Source organism: Paramisgurnus dabryanus, chromosome 10 (assembly GCF_030506205.2).
Source record: "Paramisgurnus dabryanus chromosome 10, PD_genome_1.1, whole genome shotgun sequence".
Lineage (NCBI taxonomy): Eukaryota > Metazoa > Chordata > Actinopteri > Cypriniformes > Cobitidae > Paramisgurnus > Paramisgurnus dabryanus.
In genome coordinates this window covers 11,122,491-11,141,419 of record NC_133346.1, presented here as the reverse complement: position 1 = coordinate 11,141,419, position 18,929 = coordinate 11,122,491, and the positions used below count along the sequence as shown (strand labels likewise).

Below are 18,929 nucleotides of genomic sequence, written 5' to 3'. Positions count from 1 at the left end.
CACATTGGTTGCTAATAAAAGCTAGTTGTTATAGTTTATAAAGTTTTAAATATGGATATTTTTCTTACGAAATCGCATCAGTTACCCTCAGAAGGCCTTTATTCACCATGCACCTGGAGCCATGTGGATTACTTCTGTGAAGAATGGGTGCAACAGTTGTTTTACCGTTATAAAGCCTGACGAGCCAGAACATTAATAACTCAAATTGTGTTCATTTTTTGCTGAACTGTCCTTTTAAGAGGGTTTTGCATCTATAGTCATCATATGTAAAGAGCACATGTGATGTATATGATGGCTAATCAGTATTGCTTTAATTCAAGGTAAATAGTATTTTAAAACCAAACACTACATGAATGCAAAAACATTTTACAAGAATGTCTTAAAATATAGTTTAAATACAGTAAATAATGAAATTTTGCATGCAAAAAGTACAAAGAATGCATGAAACCCAATGCATGATTTTCATAATTCTCAAAATTTAACTAGGTCAACAGTTCTAGATTCCTTCAGTGAGGTATGGGGTACAGGGCTTCAGCATCTTCTCTTGTATAAGAGCAGCTCTGTGGAGCACATGCAAGCCAACTATTTTACAGGACTGGAATATGGTGTGTTCGTTAGTGATCAAAAGATGTTAGCGGAAGAGAGACGGTTTGTCCATTTTGAACCTCTCAGAGTGGATCTTATAGAGAAGTACACTCAGCATGGCAAGAGACATGAGCCCGAACACGCCAGCTGCCACCGAGACTCCGACCACGGCGTTATTGTGCTTTGAATTCTCATACACTGCATAAACACACAAGATTCAAACTGAAACGATCACAAACCCAACACCAATAAAAACTTTACTATATGAAACAAATACTAATATATTTATAAATATTTTATTTAACTATTATATTTATATAAAATAGATACAAACCTGTAACAACGGGTGTGTTGGGTACTGAAAAAAAGAAAAATAAGTGAGTTCAATGACATAGAATTACGTTATAAAATACATAAATATGCATTTATGCATAGATACACTCTTAAGAATACAGGACCTACACAATGCCATAGATGTACCATTTTTATCTAAATGGTTATATAAAAGAAGTTAATTTAACTTAAAAATATTAGTTGACTCAAAAAAGTTGTGTAAAAATTGCTGTGTCAACTAATATTTTTAAGTTGAATTCACAAGACAAATTTAAGGCAACCAGGTAACTTAAGTTTTTTTTTAACTCATTCCCCATCAGCCGTTTTTTGAAAAGTTGCCCGCCAGCATTTTTTGTGATTTTCACAAAAGTTTCACAAATTTTTTCTTCTTAAAATATCAAATGAAAAAACAGACCATCTGCTTTCAAACAAACAAACAAACAAAATGGGAAAAACGATTCATCCTATCTATATTTATTTCTCTGCTTATAAACTGTTAAATATGGGTATTGTTCTTTAAAAATACAAATTATTTAGCAAAAAGCTGAAATAATTGCATTTTTGTGAAGAAATTTTGTTAGAGATCAGATTCAGAACGATTATCAATACATACACAGAGTTTAAATTAGTAAACGTTTTGGCTTATTAGTTGATTATCGCGGTATTGCTGATCATCATAAAAATTAATCAGGAACACTTTTTTATGCAAATGTTTTCTCTAAATTGACAAGATAACTCGTCAATGGCAGGGAAAGAGACTCTGTGAGAAAATGAAAAATTTGTTGAAAATGTTTGAATATTTTAGGTGTTACCAATTTATTTATTTTTTATTTATTTTTTCACTTAAATTGAGAAAAATAAAGTTCATAAAACTTTTTTAAAGTGTTACCAATTAAAGAAAGTTTTTTTTAAGTAGAGCAGCTTACAGTTTTTACAGTACGCACGCACACAATGTCTTACCATTGTCCACTTTTGTCATGAGTGGTCCAGAGGTAACTGTGGCATAATCACTGACCGTTGTTTCTTGAGGCGACTCGACGCCTCTCCTCTTTCTACTTGTGCAATTCTAGTGCCATAAAATATAAAATTTTGTTAGATTCCACACTAAGCCAGGAAAATATTTTGTCACAGTGGGTTTCGCCTTGATACCTGTTTTAATGTTGTGCAGAATGACGTCTCGCAAAGTCTTGTGGTGCAGTGCACGTAATAGGTGGACACCGACCTGTTTTTGTGCTCTACAAAGCGAAAGGTTTCGAACGAGAAACGTGCAACCTGTTGTTCTCCATTCACACCTATTATGGTTTGCGGATCGTGGTTACATCTGTGAATGATACAACAGTGACCAAAACAGATCAATATTTTGTAGTCTTAATATTTGATTAGTTAGACAAAGATTTAAGCCTCCACACTCACCCGACAAAGAATTCAAAGGATGTGCTGTTGTTAACCAGGTAAGGACTGGTGGTTGCAAAGCATCGATCCAAGAGAACATTGAATCTTCACAGAATATAAAGAACATTTTACTTCAAATTAAAAGCTCAAACCTTTATTTTTAAGAGTATATCTAGTTGAACCCACCTATGTGTAAGATTAGTGGCTCGGACCTCCACGAAAACTCTAGTCTTCAGATTTAGACCCGTTGGAGGCACAGAGAGACGACTTGTGTATGTCATGTCCTTAAATCAGCACAGAAATCCACATTAGTAATATATTAATATATTTATATAAAACTAAGCCCAATGTAAATGTAATACCTCAAACAGCATCATACTCAGAGTGCTGATGAAACTGCCATTATTGTCCTTAATTGCCAGACTCACACCAGAGCTGAATTTAAAAAAACACAGTGACAGACGTTTGTGTATGTGCATACTACCTGAATGTCCATTAGCTCATGTCACATGGGTGGCTTAACAAAAATATCATAATATAATGGAAAGACTATAAGTTTATAGTCATGTCACTTACACGCTCATCTCTGTGTTGTTGACCAAGTACTGCAGTGGGTAGCTACAGGAAAACAGATAGATCATCTCCTGCCGGTAGGTGATGGTTCCGGTACTTATTTCCTGAGAGTTGACCATCCCAGAGATGTTCACAGACTGAACATTGGAGAAGTCGGAGAACAGCCCAGATCCGACCTCCTGAATTATCTGTTGAGTTTAAATCAATTCACTATAACATTTCTCGAAAGACTTAAGAAATGTAAAAAAACCTTGAACAGATATGTGACAGTTTGTTTAATATGAAGTAATAAGCAATTATAGTTTTTTGAAAAAAAAAAATTTTCAGCACTCAAGGATCTGAAATCTTAATACATCTGAATATAAAAATGTTTCAAATTAGGGATGCATTACGATTAATCGCGATTAATCTTTAGCAGAATAAAAGTTTTTGTTTCAATCATATATGTGTGAACTGTGTATAATAATTATGTATATATACACATATGCACACATGCATGTATAATTTTGTAAAGAATTTTTATTATTATTTATATCTATATATAATATAAATTATACATAATGTGTATGCACATAACATTTCTTAAATATATACATGCATGTGTGCGCATTTATCTATACAAAGTTATTATAAACAGTTAACATATATGATGGAAACAAAAACTCTTATTCTGCTATAGATTAATCGTGATTAATCGTTATGCATCCCTATTTCAAATGATTGGTTTTTAATAATTAATGAATTAATTATTCCCGTTCAAATGTTTAAAAGCTTTAAAGGAACAGTATGTAAGAAATGTATATCAATTAATCATAAAATGGCCCTGATATGTCACTAGACATTAAGAAATCATTTTCATTTCAAATACTTATATCACTGACAACAGTGGTCTGGCCAGGATATTGTCATTAAAAAGTTGGAGTTGCAGCCCTCAACTGATGTTTATGTTGTCATTTTGTGTATTGGCCACCAGTTGTGTGATTGTAGTACCAGTTTTAGCCACATGTTTTGTGATTGCAATACCAGTTTTGGCCACAATCCTACATACTGTTCCTTTAAATGAAGTTTATTAAACTAAGTTCAGGAGGAGCATGGATGTGATCCAACCAATCAGCCCAACGAGGTGCCTTTAAACAGCAGTCCCTCGCCTCTGTCCCGTGACAGTTTTTTGCATCATCCCTACTCCACCCCATCACCTCACTCTCATTTAATTTAATTTATCCCAGTTAAAGAAGGGTCGGGCTTAAATTTAGATCTCGTAACCATCCCCTCGGACAGCATGCCAAACATTACATTACATTACATGTTAATGCATTTTAATCTTAGTTCATGAAATTTTCAGCATTTACTAATACATTTAAAAAATCTTGTAGTAGTAACTGTTAACATTATAGTAAATGCACAATGAATTAACTTTAACAATTGTATTGGCATTAACCCTTTCAGACCCTGCGTCCCCTGCAATAGACGTCACATATTTTGTGTTTCAAAGCAAACTAGTAAAAATGCTGATCAACCAATCAAAATAACGCGCGCTAATTAAACACTGGAAAAATCAGGTCTGAAGGGGTTAACTAACATTAACAAAAAATGATAGGCTAAATGTTGAATTTTTTTTGCTCAGTGTTAGCTAATGCATGATTTACTATTGTTAATGAATGCATTATAAAGCATTTTCGATAATATATATTTGTATTAAAATATTTCAGATTAAAATGCATCTTAAAGGGAAACATTTAGAAAAAATGTAAACAAATAAAAAGAATGACAATTAGGCTAAATTATGACATTAATACAAAAAGCATAAAAAAAAATAATGCAATGACTTAAGGCACTTAAAATACTGTATATTTGTCAAGATCTAATTTAAAGGAACAGTATGTAGGATTGTGGCCAAAACTGGTATTGCAATCACAAAACATGTGGCTAAAACTGGTACTACAATCACACAACTGGTGGCCAATACACAAAATGACAACATAAACATCAGTTGAGGGCTGCAACTCCAACTTTTTAATGACAATATCCTGGCCAGACCACTGTTGTCAGTGATATAAGTATTTGAAATGAAAATGATTTCTTAATGTCTAGTTACATATCAGGGCCATTTTATGATTAATTGATATACATTTCTTACATACTGTTCCTTTAAAATAGATCTTTGGTGTCCCCAGAGTATGTGAAATTTTCGCTTAAAATACCATATAGATCATTCATTATAGCATGTTAAAATTGTCACTTTTTAGTTGTGAGCACAAATGTGCCGTTTTTGGGTGTGTCCTTTAAAATGCAAATTAGCTGTTGAAATGCAAACACTGATCGTCATTATGGTGTTTTGTTAAAACTGAAACTTAAATTTGAATGACCTATTTTTTCACATGCTTGCAGAAAATGGTTTACCAAAATTAAGTTAATGGGTTGATCACAGTTTTTCACATTTTCTATGTTGATAGATGCACTGGTGACCCAATTATAGCACTTAAACATCGAAAAAAAAGTCTGTTTTTTATGATATGTCCCCATTAATAAATCTTGTAAAAGTATCGTTCATTAGCGGATTATCTAATTATTAATGTTATTGTAAAGTGTAATAGTAGTATTAGGATTAATACCGTCAGCTTGTTGGAGCATGTGGATATGCCTGTTTCAGTGATGAGAAACTGGAATTTCAGTACAGGTGGGTCAACAGTCCAGTCAGGCGTTCCTATGCACTCAGGTCTGGCAAACTGAGCATTAAGAGCCATTGTGGATTCATTATAGCCATTGAAGTAAATAGGACACAGCAAAATCTGCAAATCCATCTTGTTTGTGCCACACACAACTGTGATATCAGAGTTGTCTGTAAAAAAACCATATGTTTAACAATGTACCTGAAATGCATCAAGTGCCCTGGGAACTTAAATAAGGACACATCAAGAGCCATATCAACATCCTAAATGTTAAAGAAAAACACACTCCTCAAATTGCTGGGTGGTCTTGGGATCTTTTGTTGGCTTTAATAAAATGAAAGGTGAGATAATGAGGAAAGAAGAAAGTGAACATATGAAGAAGAGAAATGGAGAGGGATACATATAGACTTAGGCTGACCTGGCTCTCTGAATGTTGGATGGGTGAGGCAGGCATTCTGAGCTTCACACTGAAGAATCAGGACAAACGGATATACAAGAAAGACTAACCACATTATGATTTGGCTGCAGGGGGAAATTCCACACACAACACTATCACCTTGACCTGGATTCAATCAAAAACCTTTGAAAAGCACAGAAAGCCTGTCTTCTATTAGATCATGCAAGTGTTTGTCTGCAGGGCTGGTCAAAGTTCTGGAGGCAGAAGAAAAGCAACAGAGAACACATGACTCCTTTTTAAGAAAAAATAATTATGATTATTACATATTTCATATGCGGTCATTTGTTACCCTCATCATTATTTACATTATCATTACATTCTATGGCAGGTTCATATTGTGACAACTTACCCCAAATAGCGAGACAAAGTATATGTATGTGACCCTCCCTGTCTGTGAAATCCAGTCTCATAATCTAATTATGAGATCAGGAGCATCACAGTTTGATTTTAATTGTTGATTTCACATTGATTTCAATCTTTAACATGACCTTACTCATGTACTTGTTCTTCACATTAGTACATCGCAAAAATATGACCTTAGTTGGGTTTTCACACCACTAATATTCCTAAGAATATATACTGACTTAAATAAATGTTACAGAAACATACCACTCTTAAAAATAAAAGTCTTAAAAGTATGAGTGCCCATGCTCATTCCGGGGGGACCGGTGTCCTGCGAAGTTTAGGTCCAACCTAATTAAACACTCTCAAAAAGCAGCAATTTAAGGTCTTACTAGAAACTTCCAGGCAGGTTGAGGCAAAATGGCGCTAAACTCTGTAGGACACCGACTGTCCAGGACCGAGTTTGGGCATCCCCCATAAAAAAATTTGGCTAAAGAACATCTAACAAACAAATATGATTATTTTAAGTAAAAAAGGTTCATTAGACTATAAAATGGTAAGAAAGAAATAGTTATTTTAAGACTATCACTGAAAAAAAAGATTCATTCAATTTAATCAATTTATTTCAGCTATATTTAAACAAAAATTGTTTTAAAAAAAAATACATAAATAAAAAAAAAACGTTTGTTTAAATGTAGCTTAAATAAATGGATTGCAACCACTTACCTTAAAAATTTAGTAAATTGAATGAATCATTTTTTTCAAAATGGTGATTTGGGGAAACAAAAAGGATTCTTCTATAACACCACTGTGAAGAACCCCTTGTATAACAGATATATATATTTTTAGGACTATCACACATAAATACACACATGCAAACATACATACATACATATATATAGATTTATACATAAATTACCTTGTATGTATGAGTTCACCTTCTCTCTTTCCTGTGTCTGTATCTCATTTGTTAAAGTCATAACTATTTATACTGACCCCTTTTTAGCAGTAAGTGTTAGGGAGGGACCCGCAAATGAAATATGGGATGGCTGAGGAACACAAGTGGCTTTAAGAAGATCAGTATATATTCACTATCAGGTAACAAGTCGGGAATACTAGGAGCATCTTCTTGTGCTCATCTGGCACAAATGTGGCTATAACATGCTTCACAGTGTTATTATAATACTACATTATGCAACAAGCTTCTCATTTTAAAAACAAAAGATGGTCAAGTTTATCAATGAGGGCACATGAACACATGCATGCTACATTATTACCTTTATATTACTTATTTTGTGATTCACTCACTATTACAAATTTTAACTTGTTCATCACGTAAGGAATAATTGATGACGGGACGTTAAATAATAAGAAAATAATGCACACCCAATGTGGTTATGCGCCGTTACACCGCGGGTGTGCATTATTTTCAAATACTTCAAAGGACCGGAGTCAATTATTCCGCTTATACCACGGTTACCAAAAATATTGCTCTACATTTTAAAGGTTAGGTGTGTGGTTATTGAAAAAAAAATCAACACCCATGGAACATTTCTCAACCAATCAGAATAAAGCATTCAACAGCCCCGTGGTATAATGATATTTAAAAGTATGAATTATTTGTTATTATACCACAGCGCTTTTTAATGCTTTATTCTATTAAAATAGGCACCCAAGCTATGTTTGTGGTATAAGCGTGCCACGTGGGTGTCCATTATTTTTTATAATTCAACGGCCCGTCGTCAATTATTCCTTATATATTTTAAAATAATATATACTTTAAGCATTTTTAAGGAAATTTGCAATTTACTTATTTTTAATTTCAAGAGTTTCCAAGATAAAGTGTACCTGTGAAATGGCTGGTAATTTAAGCCTTTTAATCTATTATGTTTTAAATCAAAGGTAATAAAAAGCATCAAAATACATTGTCTTAAACCAACAAAGGTGTTAGCTATCCAGTCTATTCATATCATTTTCATAAAATACGTACGCAGGATTACGAACACACACACTTAATATCTGTTTTTTTGGAGTGACTGGTTTCAGATACGTCGTTTTCGTGAGAAGAGAGGGTCTCCTCATCTCATCTCTTTTAGTAAGAGAAATCACACACCTTTCAAACAAAGCCTGCCATCGTCAGAGCTTTATTTCAACAAAGACAACTCCTCTTAAAAGTACACATGAAACGGACAATGCAGTACATGATATTCTAAAAGATGGCTTGGTTTTATTGTTACATTTTTAATCCTCTTGACACTATCAAATGATTTATTTGGTTAAAAAGTAACTATTCTATACTTTAAACTGAATTTTAATGGTTGATTACATTTTTTTTTTGTATGCATTAAATCATGTTATTATAATGTAATAAACACAATGCACTGATAAACCTGATTTTCTTATGTAATTTACCTAAATGTTTATTCAAATGCAATGTCAGGATCAGGTGAATGTCTCTCTCTCTTTCTCTCTCTATATCTGCAGGGCATGCAAGATCAAATAATCTCTCTTATAACTTTCAGTAACACGAGCTTGATGAAATCACAGGGACCAAATATGGTGCCCTTATTTCATTGTAACCCGAGACACCATCAAGACTCTAATTTCAACTTACACATGTTCGTTCACCTCCATAGTGATAAGCTATTACGTGATAATAAAACCCACGAATCAGCTTGCAGTTACAATTAACCAATGAGTTTATTGGACAGGGTAATTGTGAAGAAACATTCAGGCATTAGACATTGCTTCAATATGAATACAGTGCAGCATTTTTCACCAAAAAAAAAATCTGTATAAACCAAAACCACATTTAGTATTTTCCCCCGGCAACTTGAGGTTACTGCAACGTTAGTTAACAAATGACAAGCCGTATGCCATAATGGTACAGTACAAATGTTCACACGTGCAAATACAAAGAGGAACAACCTCAGGTAAATGTTGGATTTACAGATGGAGAGCACATTGTGTATTTTTTAGCTCATCCACAGCTGCATTTCACTCAAGAGGTACCAGAGTTCATGCGGATATCAAACAACAGTGGATGGTTTTGATATTCCACCCCTCAAAAGGACAGACAGAGCCCAAAAGACACCCGACTCTATTTTACAGTCCGCCTTTCTTGTTGTCCACATTCATTCACTTGGAGCTGGTGTATTTGGTCACAGCCTTTGTGCCCTCGGACACGGCGTGTTTGGCCAGCTCTCCCGGCAGCAGCAGGCGCACGGCGGTCTGGATCTCGCGGGAGGTGATGGTGGAGCGCTTGTTGTAGTGCGCGAGACGCGACGCTTCCCCGGCTATGCGCTCGAAGATGTCGTTTACAAACGAGTTCATGATGCCCATCGCCTTTGACGAGATGCCAGTGTCAGGGTGGACCTGTTTCAGTACTTTGTACACGTAAATGGCGTAACTCTCTTTCCTGGTCTTGCGTCTTTTCTTGTCCCCTTTCTTCTGGGTCTTGGTGACGGCCTTTTTCGATCCCTTTTTGGGAGCAGGGGCTGATTTCGCAGGTTCAGGCATTGTTTTGGTTTTAAAGCCCTACTGTCACGAGATCGTTAAGGTATGCGAACTCGCTGCGCAGTTTTCTGCCCTATATTTATAGAGTCGGTATGCAAAATACGGTAGACGCGACCTTTACTTTCATTGGACGTTTTTTTGATGTCACGGACTAAGTTCTGCACTCTGACTGGTTGTTTGCGTTACAGTGGATTCATCCAGTCAGAGTAGAGATCCCGGTATAAATACCGATCCCTGCTTACATCATAAGCGAAAGCGCATTTGTCTACTCACAGCAAACACAACGTTATTTTCACACAGTCGGTTTCTTTGTTGTTAAGATATGTCTGGAAGAGGTAAAACCGGGGGGAAGGCCCGCGCCAAGGCCAAGTCTCGTTCATCCAGAGCTGGACTTCAATTTCCAGTCGGACGTGTACACAGATTACTACGCAAGGGGAATTACGCCGAGCGCGTAGGCGCGGGAGCTCCAGTTTATTTGGCCGCGGTCCTGGAATACCTGACGGCTGAGATCCTCGAGCTGGCCGGAAACGCAGCCCGAGACAACAAGAAAACAAGGATCATCCCCCGTCACCTCCAACTCGCTGTCCGCAACGACGAGGAGCTCAACAAGCTTTTAGGCGGCGTAACCATCGCACAGGGCGGAGTGCTGCCGAACATCCAAGCGGTGTTACTCCCGAAGAAAACCGAGAAGCCTGCCAAGAGCAAGTAATCTTTGCCCTGGACACGGACACAAAAACACGAGCTGCCAGTTTGAGTAACATGTTCGGTTCTCTACTTCGCGTTTATATTTTGTTTCATGAAGACAGCAGCTGCATCTTGTAAACTATTATTTGTGGTGTCGATTATTGTTTTTGGACAATTCCCTGTGAATAAGGCAAACGCACAAAGGCGCGCTCCCTCGCACCACCGCTGGCTAAAAATGGCCATGGGACATTCATCATGGTGGACCCTTGATGATCCTTAGTGAAATACAAAAGAGAAACTCAAATTTGAGGGATGAATGGAAAGTCATTGTATATGGACCAATGTTGGTTACATTTTATTTGTCACTGCTTTAAATTACATGCAAGTCATGTCCTTTATCTGCTTAAGTGGTTATGTTATGTTTAATAAAATGTAAAACGCCAGAACAAGGCACAAAACTCTTGTGATTCGTTGTTTTTTTTCCCCTAAACTACATTTATGCATTAATCAAAAGGGCTTTAGAATAAGTGTGGTGCATAGGTAATTATAGCAGTGTTATTGCAGGTTCAATACCCTGCCATAAAATCTATTATTAGCTACAACATTGTCTTGGGTCATAGTGGGATAAAGCCACTGTTAATATGCACAAATTAAAAAAATTTATTGAATAAACAATACAAAAATAACACATTTCATAAGTGAGTCCAATTAAATAGAAACAACGCATTGACATTATTAAGACTACTTTATTGAGTGTCCGTAGTTTAAAGTATTTTACAACTTGGTAACAATTTGAGTATATTTAACACAAGGGCACCGTAGCCAATCCGACCAAAATTTGCAATAACTTAAAATGATTTAATGGCAACATGGAAAACTCAGATCCTTGCATACTCGAGCCAAAATAGTGATTCCCCTCCCAAAAACATAATTTTGCCTTTAAGACTACATTTCTAGTCATGGTGGTTACTTACAATAAAAGTGAATTAAATAACATTCATATAAAGGATTTGTCCTATAAGTGCTCATCTCCATTTGACTAAGTCTCTGCGTACCCCTCTGTCTTCATGTCATTCAGCCCCAAGTCTTCATTCTGCTCAAAGGTCCGGGTGTACTTCTCAATTTTCATTTCTGGATCGGGATCAGGAGCGTAAACATTCTGCAAAGTGAAGACTGGTGGTTAGTCTAATATTATAGATTAAAATTATAACGCATTATTTTCCTTTTGAATAGTTATGCATTTAAAAAAAATGGTTATAGGCTCACCTGAAGATAACTATTCCCTGTTGGATCATCCAGGATGATATGAACATCCATCTCTCCTGCCATAATCTGAAAAACATCAAATGATTGCATGAAACGACTGAGAAATGCAATACATCTGACCACCCCTTTTTAATTCACACTTAGCATTTAGATGAGGTGGGTGTACCTTGTCGATCTTTTGCCCAAAAGCCTCCAGTTTTTCTGCTCTATCGCCTGTAGAGCTGTCTCCACACATGAATGGGTTTTTTGAAACAATCTACAACAAACAAAGCACAACAGGAGGGGTTTGTTGATAACACAACCATACAAGCAGTAGTTGCAAAGTTATAAGCTGTGTTTTTGGTCCTACCAAATCTTTGATGTCCTTTAGAAGACCTTCCAGGGTAGTGAACTTCCCTCCGAGAGCCGCCATTCCCAACTCAAACTCCAGTTCGGGAATCAACACGCCACACGTCTCTGACTGTTCCACACACACATTAACATTGATATATTAACATGTTAAATCATCTTGATGTCATTTCCAGCTCCCCTAAACATTTGATTTTTACCGTTTTGGAATCTTTCAGCCAATCTCCGAGTCTGGCGGTACCACTTTTAAAATAGCTTAAAAATGTAACTATTTAAAACTTGTCTCTTCTGTAGTTACATTGTGTACTAAGACTGATGGAAAATTAAAAGTTGTAATTTTCTAGACAGATATGTTTAGGAACTATACTCTCATTCCGGCGCAATAATCAAGGACTTTGCTGCCGTAACATGCCTGCAGGAGGCGCAATGATATTACGCAGTGCCTGAAAATAGTCCCCTGCTATTTAAAGTTACTAAGTTATTAAATATTTAACTCTAGGGGAGCTGGAAAATGAGAATATTTTCCAAAAATGTGGACTGTCCCTTTAAGCCCACCTTCAGAAGGTCTCTGGACATGTCTGAAAGGTCAGTTATGTGTAGGGTTATTCTGGTTCCCAGTTCTTCTGTGGCTCCTCCTGATTTCACCTAGGAATTTATGCCAACAATAATAAATTCTATGCAATACGAATAGCAATATATTGTAAATATAGCACATATATACATATAAAATGCTCAATATTCCTACCTCATTGGTGCGATGCCCACAGCTGTCACAGTTAGTGGCCATTATAATAACCTCTTTAAAGTGTGGAATTTCTGAAGTGGGTTAAAGAACCAGCTTTTCTCTTTTAAGTTTTGATTAACAACCACACGACTGCTTTCATGCATCATTTTATGTTGTGCCAAATGATGCTGCACTTAGCACTTTTAAACAATCGCGTTTGAGGCTCACGATATGTCATTACCATGTACAGAGCTCATTATTAATCTATGCCTATGTAAAATCTAATTGTGTAATAATCTATTTTTACCTTCTATGGCACCTTCAAAGGAACACACTGACTTTTTGGGATTTAAGCTTATTCACCATATCCCCCAGAGTTAGATGAGTGCATACATACCCTTTTCACCTCAGTGCGTCCCGTAACTCTGACTGACGCACCAACTGCTAGCCTAGCTTACCACAAAGAGTTGAAGTAAATGGCTCCAGCTAGCATACTGCTCCCCAATAAGTGACAAAATAACACCAACATTTTCTTATTTATATGTTGTGATTTGTATAGTCACAGCGTGTACAAATAACAAGGTCATATGAGACATCTTTTAACTGTATACATACTGGGAACTATGTTCTCAGAAAACGAAGCACTGCTACTTGGGCAGAGCTATTTACTTCCGGTATTTGTGCTAAGCTAGGCTAGCAGTGGGTGCATCAGACAGAATTACGGCACGCACGGAGATGAAAAAGGTATGTATGGACTTATCTAACTCTAGGGGATAAGTTGAATAAGCTAAAATCCCAGAAAGTTGGATGCTCATTTAATAAATGTATGGGACCTTAAAATGCATTGCACTACAAACATCATGGATTACATTCACATAAATGCATGAATTGATAAACTGTAGTGTATACCTTGAATAGAACATAATTTAGGTATAACAATAGAATGTAGTCATTTTGTCTGCTGGCAGACACGAACAAGGATACGAACAAGCTTCATGTTTGTATTAGCTGGGGCGTTGCATTCTGGACAATTAGTGTTGAACACTAACACCTCATTTCTCATGGTGTCTAGATCATTGGCAGGCTTTTCGTCTTCTTGCTCCTCCTCTGCCTACGAAAGAATAACAGAAGAAACGAGTTGGGGCGTTTTCACATTAGCACTTTTGGTGCGCACCCGGGTTCGATTGACATCAGAGTTCGGTACATTTGGATGATGTGAACGCTGTCTTTCGAACTCGGGTGCGCACCCGCGAAACGTACTCGAGTCCGCTTAAAAAGGGTGGTCTGGGGTCCGGTTCATGTGAACTCCAGATCGGTTCGCTGCTAATGTGAGCGCAATCGTACCAAATCGCGGAAGTGAACCACTGTTAATTACGTATTATATAGAATTTCCCACCAAAACAGATGTGTGTTTGTGTGCGTGCACTTACCTTGACAACAAAATGCATAGAATGCTTGCTTGACTTTTGTTCTTATTTTTTTAAACCTTTGGTTTTGTTTTCAAAGAAATAATACAGAAACGCACTTGCGTCTGTCTGCCCCAAACATACTAAAGTCGTTTCGATGACAACGGGCTGTCCGCCGACGTCAATTTTTGCGGAGGCATTCAGAAATCATCCCTGCGTCCCAAATCGCCTACTTCCATACTATATAATAGGCAAAGAGTACGAGAAGTAGTGCTTTTCGCCTACTATATAGTATGGAAGTATGCGGTTTGGGACGCAGCCCATCTCTTGTCGTCTTCTCGTTTACAGCGGTTACCAAGCAACATGAGAACGCGCCGGCTGCAGCTTGATGATGCAAGCGTACCGCGGTTCGGATGCAAAAATAATATGTGAACACAGTCCATGGGGGGCATGGGGAGGGGGGAGCAATCGAACTCGGGTTCGGACCAGGCAATCGCACCAAATGTGAAACCATCCTTAGATAGCTTAGCATGTAGCTCTTCACTTATATGCAAAGTTTTAAAACCAGTCTTAATACATACTTTTATTCTTTAGCGTTTAAATCAGTCTGAGAGCTGTGGGTTTTTGTTTGTTTCTGTTTTTGAAGTGACTTGTATATTCTTTATTTTTTATTGTTGTTTGTTTGTTTTATGATCCTTTTTACATGTACAGCACTTTGGTCAACTTCTCTTGTTTTTAAAAGTGCTTTAGAAATAAATTAAACTTGAAATGTAAAACAGGTGCTATTCTTCTGTACCAAGTCACTGTGATCATCTCACCTCTATTCCAAGTGCAGCATCCTGCTGAGACGTTCTTTTGTAATGTGTGACAGAAAGAGCGATGTCTTTCTGAGGGGCGAATGGGTTCTCAATAAAACTGTTTCCAGATGGATCATCAATAATCTGCAAATAGAAGTAAAAAACTGATAAGTGGATTCATGTACAGGCCAGTCTATGTAGTCTAGCTGTAAGAACTATCCGGTAAGACTTACTAGTGTGAATTGCTCTTCTACTTCTTCAAGTTTTTTCAGCCTCTGGATGAACCCGTCTATTTTTTCAGCTACAGCTGGATCTGTTGCCTGTGACATGTTTTAAGTCATAAAGTTACGAAGGACAAACCATAAATACACACGTAAAAAAATTTACCTGTTTTAAATGCACGGTTAACACTTACCTTTCGAATGGGTTGGTCTTGTTCTAAACCTGACACTGCTCTGCCCAACAGGCCCTCAATTGTTGACAATGCTAAATAATCAGGAAAAACACAAAAGACAAAACAGTATTACAGAAGCAATTATATCTTTTAAAATCATATCTTTGCATATAAAGAAACAATATACTTTATTTTAATTCAATATAACCCACTAAGTGGATCTATTTTTATATGTCCAACTTTCACGAGTTACAGATAACATAAATAGATTATAAATATAACCGGAAATGTTCAAGCTTGACTACTGTGTTACAGTCTGGAAGTGTATTACAGTGGTACTACTTACAGCCCTTCTGTGTAAAAGCAGGAATTTCAAAATCAACTTCTGGTATTCTGACTGTTGCACCGTCAGACTTCACCACCTCACGATTCATATCCTACACAAAATAAAAAGGTTTAGCAAAAAGATTCTTCAAATGTGATAGAAGAATAAACTAAAATATAAATTAAAGGGCACCTATATGCCCATTTTTACAAGATGTAATATAAGTCTCAAGTGTGCCCAGAATTGTCTTTGTAGCTTTAGTTCAAAATACCTCAAAGATTTTTTTTTAAACCATGCAGAACCGTGACCGAGTTTGGGCACCCCTGGTCTGAGACAATAGGTTTTTTTTTACTGCATTAGTGCTAACAAACACATTTAGAAAAGCTTTTGGGTAAAATTAACCAGTCAGTCAGTCAGTGAATGACTGTGGGCGGGGCTTTGTTTGTGTGATGTCACATTAACAAGTGAATCAAAACAGCATGTCTAATAAGTCTGCTTTGGTTTAATGGGGATGGATTTTTTTAGGGATGCACTTAATATTCGGCCATCCGAAAGACTTTTATCACCGAAACAATACGTCCAAAAGGTTGTGATGAAGCAAACAGAAACCGCAAACTGCACATTCATAGCCTTAAATGCAAAGTTACTAATAAATTGCATAATTTCTTTCGGTGTTTCGTTTTTCGCCCTTGATTTCATCTTTTTTAGTTTTGCATTTCAGCCAAGATTTTTCATTTCAGTTAATCCTAAAAAAATTTCAGTTTAGGGTGGTTGCGTTCACACACTGCCAACACACATTTATGTACAAACACCTTGTAAAAGTGGATTGGGCATAATACGTTCCCTTTAAATACAATTTATGGTCAATATGGCAAGTTCATCCTTACCTCTTTGCTCTTCACTTCTAAGGTGTATATGACACCTTGTTCCTGTATCCTGCCAGCAGACTGGATTTCTGTGTTGGACCAGTTGCAGTGTGGACATGTGAAGGAGCTGATAATAATTTCTTTGAAGAAAGGGATTTTAGTGAGCAGAAGACGCGTGCTCCCCTGCAGAATGACATAACAGAGTCAACTTATCGAGACACAGACAGAAATACACAGCTTAAAATTGAATGTTTGCTAAATACATAGCATGCATAAAAAACTTTTAAATCTATTCTTAACAATGCCACTACATCTCCTGCTTTACACCAACATTGCAATTAGAAATACTATTGGAAAACATCAGCTGTTTACCATGAAAACCATTACAAGATTTCTTTACAAAGTGTGTGGGGGCCTTATTAGAATTTAGTGGGGTTCTATCGGGTCTCATTCTCCAGAAAACACCCCACCAATAGAACCCACAGAGACTATTAAATCTTACATTAAATTCAATACAACTCCCTATCCCATTATAGCCATTGGTTTTATTCTATTGTAATTTCTGTGACGACTTCTATAGATTTATTCATCCGGAAAGTATAAAATATTACGAAACATGATATAACTTATGAAATGCAAGTACTGTTATTATCACTACTAAGAAAATATCCAATTAAAGCTGATCATTTACATTTTCATAACAGTTCATGCACAAACTCTCGATCACGGTAGGTTGAGCATCTTCATCTTCTGCATTAATGTCTTTAAAAACTCCACCGCGCACGCGCTCCTCTTCGATAACTGACATACTGTCCGGTGCTGTCGTTTAAAAGTATTTACACTCTCTGGTTGAAAGGTAAATGCAGGCTGACGTTGTTAATTATGGACAACTAGCGTTCAGCTAGAAGTTTCCAGCAGTCTCCACGCGTTTCTGTGTAACATCCTCACGTGCGATTGATCACTGCCGGTGGTTCGACTGACAAAATAAAAGCGTCTTTCAAAATAAAAGTCCATGACAGTGTGTTTGTGCAGCCAGCAAATTAGTAGACGCTTTAAATCAATGTGTATTTATATTATGAATAATTTTTATAAATGAGCAAATGGTAAACAGAAACATCAACAGGCAAAGAACAACTTGGCTAAAAAGGCCAGCAGACGTACACAACGAAATCTGAAACAGGAAGGTAATACTTGCATAATAACTCACAAGAAGTGAAATACTGTGGTGTAAACCAAGACAAAACACTACATACATCACAAATTGCCAGCAGGTGGCATTACTTAAAAATATAAGCTACAGTATAACGTGTTTATTTCATAAATATGATTTTATGATTTATCAAACGAATTCAATATTTTTATTTTTTATTTACTTATTTTATGCAACTTATACCACATCCAAGTAATTATTACAAATAAATGAAGACATGAAATGTACCATTGTAATATTTCAATGCAGCAACACTAGAGGGCGCTCCAAACAAAATCTTTTGGAGCCTCCAGCTCCTCTTGTTATGCATTGCAAATCTTTTGCGCCAAATACTCACATTTATTCTTTTCAGTGGTCAGAAAAAAATGATATGTTTATTTTGTGGAAAGAAAAACGAACTTATATTTAATGCATTTATCCAAAGCAACTTACAATGAATTTTTTTCAGTATGTGTATTCCTTTGGATTCGAACCCACAAACTCTTGCGCTGCTAACGCAACGTTTTACCAACTGACCGTACATTATAGATGTGTTTGGAATTGCTAACTCGCCAAAGAGTTTGCAATGTCCCTAACATGTTTTAATTGTTTGTGTTTTTCACTGCATCATTGAGCATCTAAAAGAGGAACATTTGCTTGTTTCTGTGTGGTAACTGATCAGTGGGCGGTATGATCATGGGCTATTTTCCTTATAAACCTAATAAAGACATTCCTGTCCAGTGCCTTTTGTCTCTGTGTCGTCATACCAGATATGACGACACTTTAGTTTCAGTGACGCTGTCAGGGGTGCTATTTTAAATTTAGTATCTATAAATAATTTGATCAACTATCCGGTTTGAATAACAAACAAATCCATAATTAAGTCACTGTACCTGTAAAAATGGTAAGAATTGTCCATAGCTGTACATAAAAAAGTATTCTTTCACAAAGTTCACTATATATATATATTATGTACAATAATCTAATTATCATAGTATCTAGAGCAGAAGTCAATGTGTTGTCTGATAGTTTGGTCAGGAGAGATAAAGTTATAACATAAGAA

At 36.4% G+C, this 18,929-nt stretch overlaps 4 protein-coding genes across 4 annotated transcripts; 1 reads left to right on the top strand and 3 right to left on the bottom strand.

The window, feature by feature from the left end:
• Positions 1 to 500: 500 nt before the first annotated feature.
• On the bottom strand, positions 501 to 7,446 carry LOC135738465 (zona pellucida-like domain-containing protein 1). The gene is made up of 11 exons (XM_065256534.1): positions 7,271 to 7,446; positions 5,971 to 6,203; positions 5,496 to 5,722; positions 2,887 to 3,071; positions 2,673 to 2,745; positions 2,497 to 2,594; positions 2,332 to 2,415; positions 2,068 to 2,239; positions 1,879 to 1,984; positions 920 to 943; positions 501 to 783 (listed from the first exon to the last, which is right to left on the bottom strand). Exons 2-11 carry the CDS (start codon positions 6,062 to 6,064, stop codon positions 632 to 634), a joined length of 1,215 nt encoding a protein of 404 aa, XP_065112606.1. The 5' UTR covers positions 6,065 to 6,203; positions 7,271 to 7,446; the 3' UTR covers positions 501 to 631.
• Positions 7,447 to 9,032: 1,586 nt separating this feature from the next.
• Positions 9,033 to 9,930, bottom strand: hist2h2l (histone 2, H2, like). The gene has a single exon (XM_065259352.1). The coding sequence runs from the start codon at positions 9,868 to 9,870 to the stop codon at positions 9,490 to 9,492; it is 381 nt and encodes a 126-aa protein (XP_065115424.1). The 5' UTR covers positions 9,871 to 9,930; the 3' UTR covers positions 9,033 to 9,489.
• Positions 9,931 to 10,105: 175 nt separating this feature from the next.
• On the top strand, positions 10,106 to 11,009 carry h2ax1 (H2A.X variant histone family member 1). Its single transcript, XM_065259343.2, has one exon. The coding sequence runs from the start codon at positions 10,190 to 10,192 to the stop codon at positions 10,574 to 10,576; it is 387 nt and encodes a 128-aa protein (XP_065115415.1). The 5' UTR covers positions 10,106 to 10,189; the 3' UTR covers positions 10,577 to 11,009.
• Positions 11,010 to 11,277: 268 nt separating this feature from the next.
• On the bottom strand, positions 11,278 to 17,635 carry zpr1 (ZPR1 zinc finger). Its single transcript, XM_065259331.2, has 13 exons — positions 17,369 to 17,635; positions 16,699 to 16,860; positions 15,833 to 15,923; positions 15,508 to 15,578; positions 15,326 to 15,412; positions 15,114 to 15,236; positions 13,874 to 14,000; positions 12,911 to 12,981; positions 12,721 to 12,810; positions 12,167 to 12,277; positions 11,984 to 12,073; positions 11,818 to 11,883; positions 11,278 to 11,710 (listed from the first exon to the last, which is right to left on the bottom strand). The coding sequence occupies exons 1-13, from the start codon at positions 17,483 to 17,485 to the stop codon at positions 11,591 to 11,593; spliced, it is 1,326 nt and encodes a 441-aa protein (XP_065115403.1). The 5' UTR covers positions 17,486 to 17,635; the 3' UTR covers positions 11,278 to 11,590.
• Between the last annotated feature and the right edge of the window lie 1,294 nt (positions 17,636 to 18,929).

Coding starts and splice junctions, on each gene's coding strand:
- LOC135738465 (XM_065256534.1), bottom strand. CDS start 6,064: ATGTGGTTAGTCTTTCTTGTATATCCGTTTGTCCTGATTCTTCAGTGT. Junction 3,072..5,495: donor CATGCTCCAACAAGCTGACG/GTATTAATCCTA, acceptor TAAACTCAACAG/ATAATTCAGGAGGTCGGATC. Junction 1,985..2,067: donor TCTGCACAACATTAAAACAG/GTATCAAGGCGA, acceptor TTATGGCACTAG/AATTGCACAAGTAGAAAGAG.
- hist2h2l (XM_065259352.1), bottom strand. CDS start 9,870: ATGCCTGAACCTGCGAAATCAGCCCCTGCTCCCAAAAAGGGATCGAAA.
- h2ax1 (XM_065259343.2), top strand. CDS start 10,190: ATGTCTGGAAGAGGTAAAACCGGGGGGAAGGCCCGCGCCAAGGCCAAG.
- zpr1 (XM_065259331.2), bottom strand. CDS start 17,485: ATGTCAGTTATCGAAGAGGAGCGCGTGCGCGGTGGAGTTTTTAAAGAC. Junction 12,982..13,873: donor TACAAACATGAAGCTTGTTC/GTATCCTTGTTC, acceptor AACCCACTTCAG/AAATTCCACACTTTAAAGAG. Junction 12,811..12,910: donor GTGGGCATCGCACCAATGAG/GTAGGAATATTG, acceptor ATAAATTCCTAG/GTGAAATCAGGAGGAGCCAC.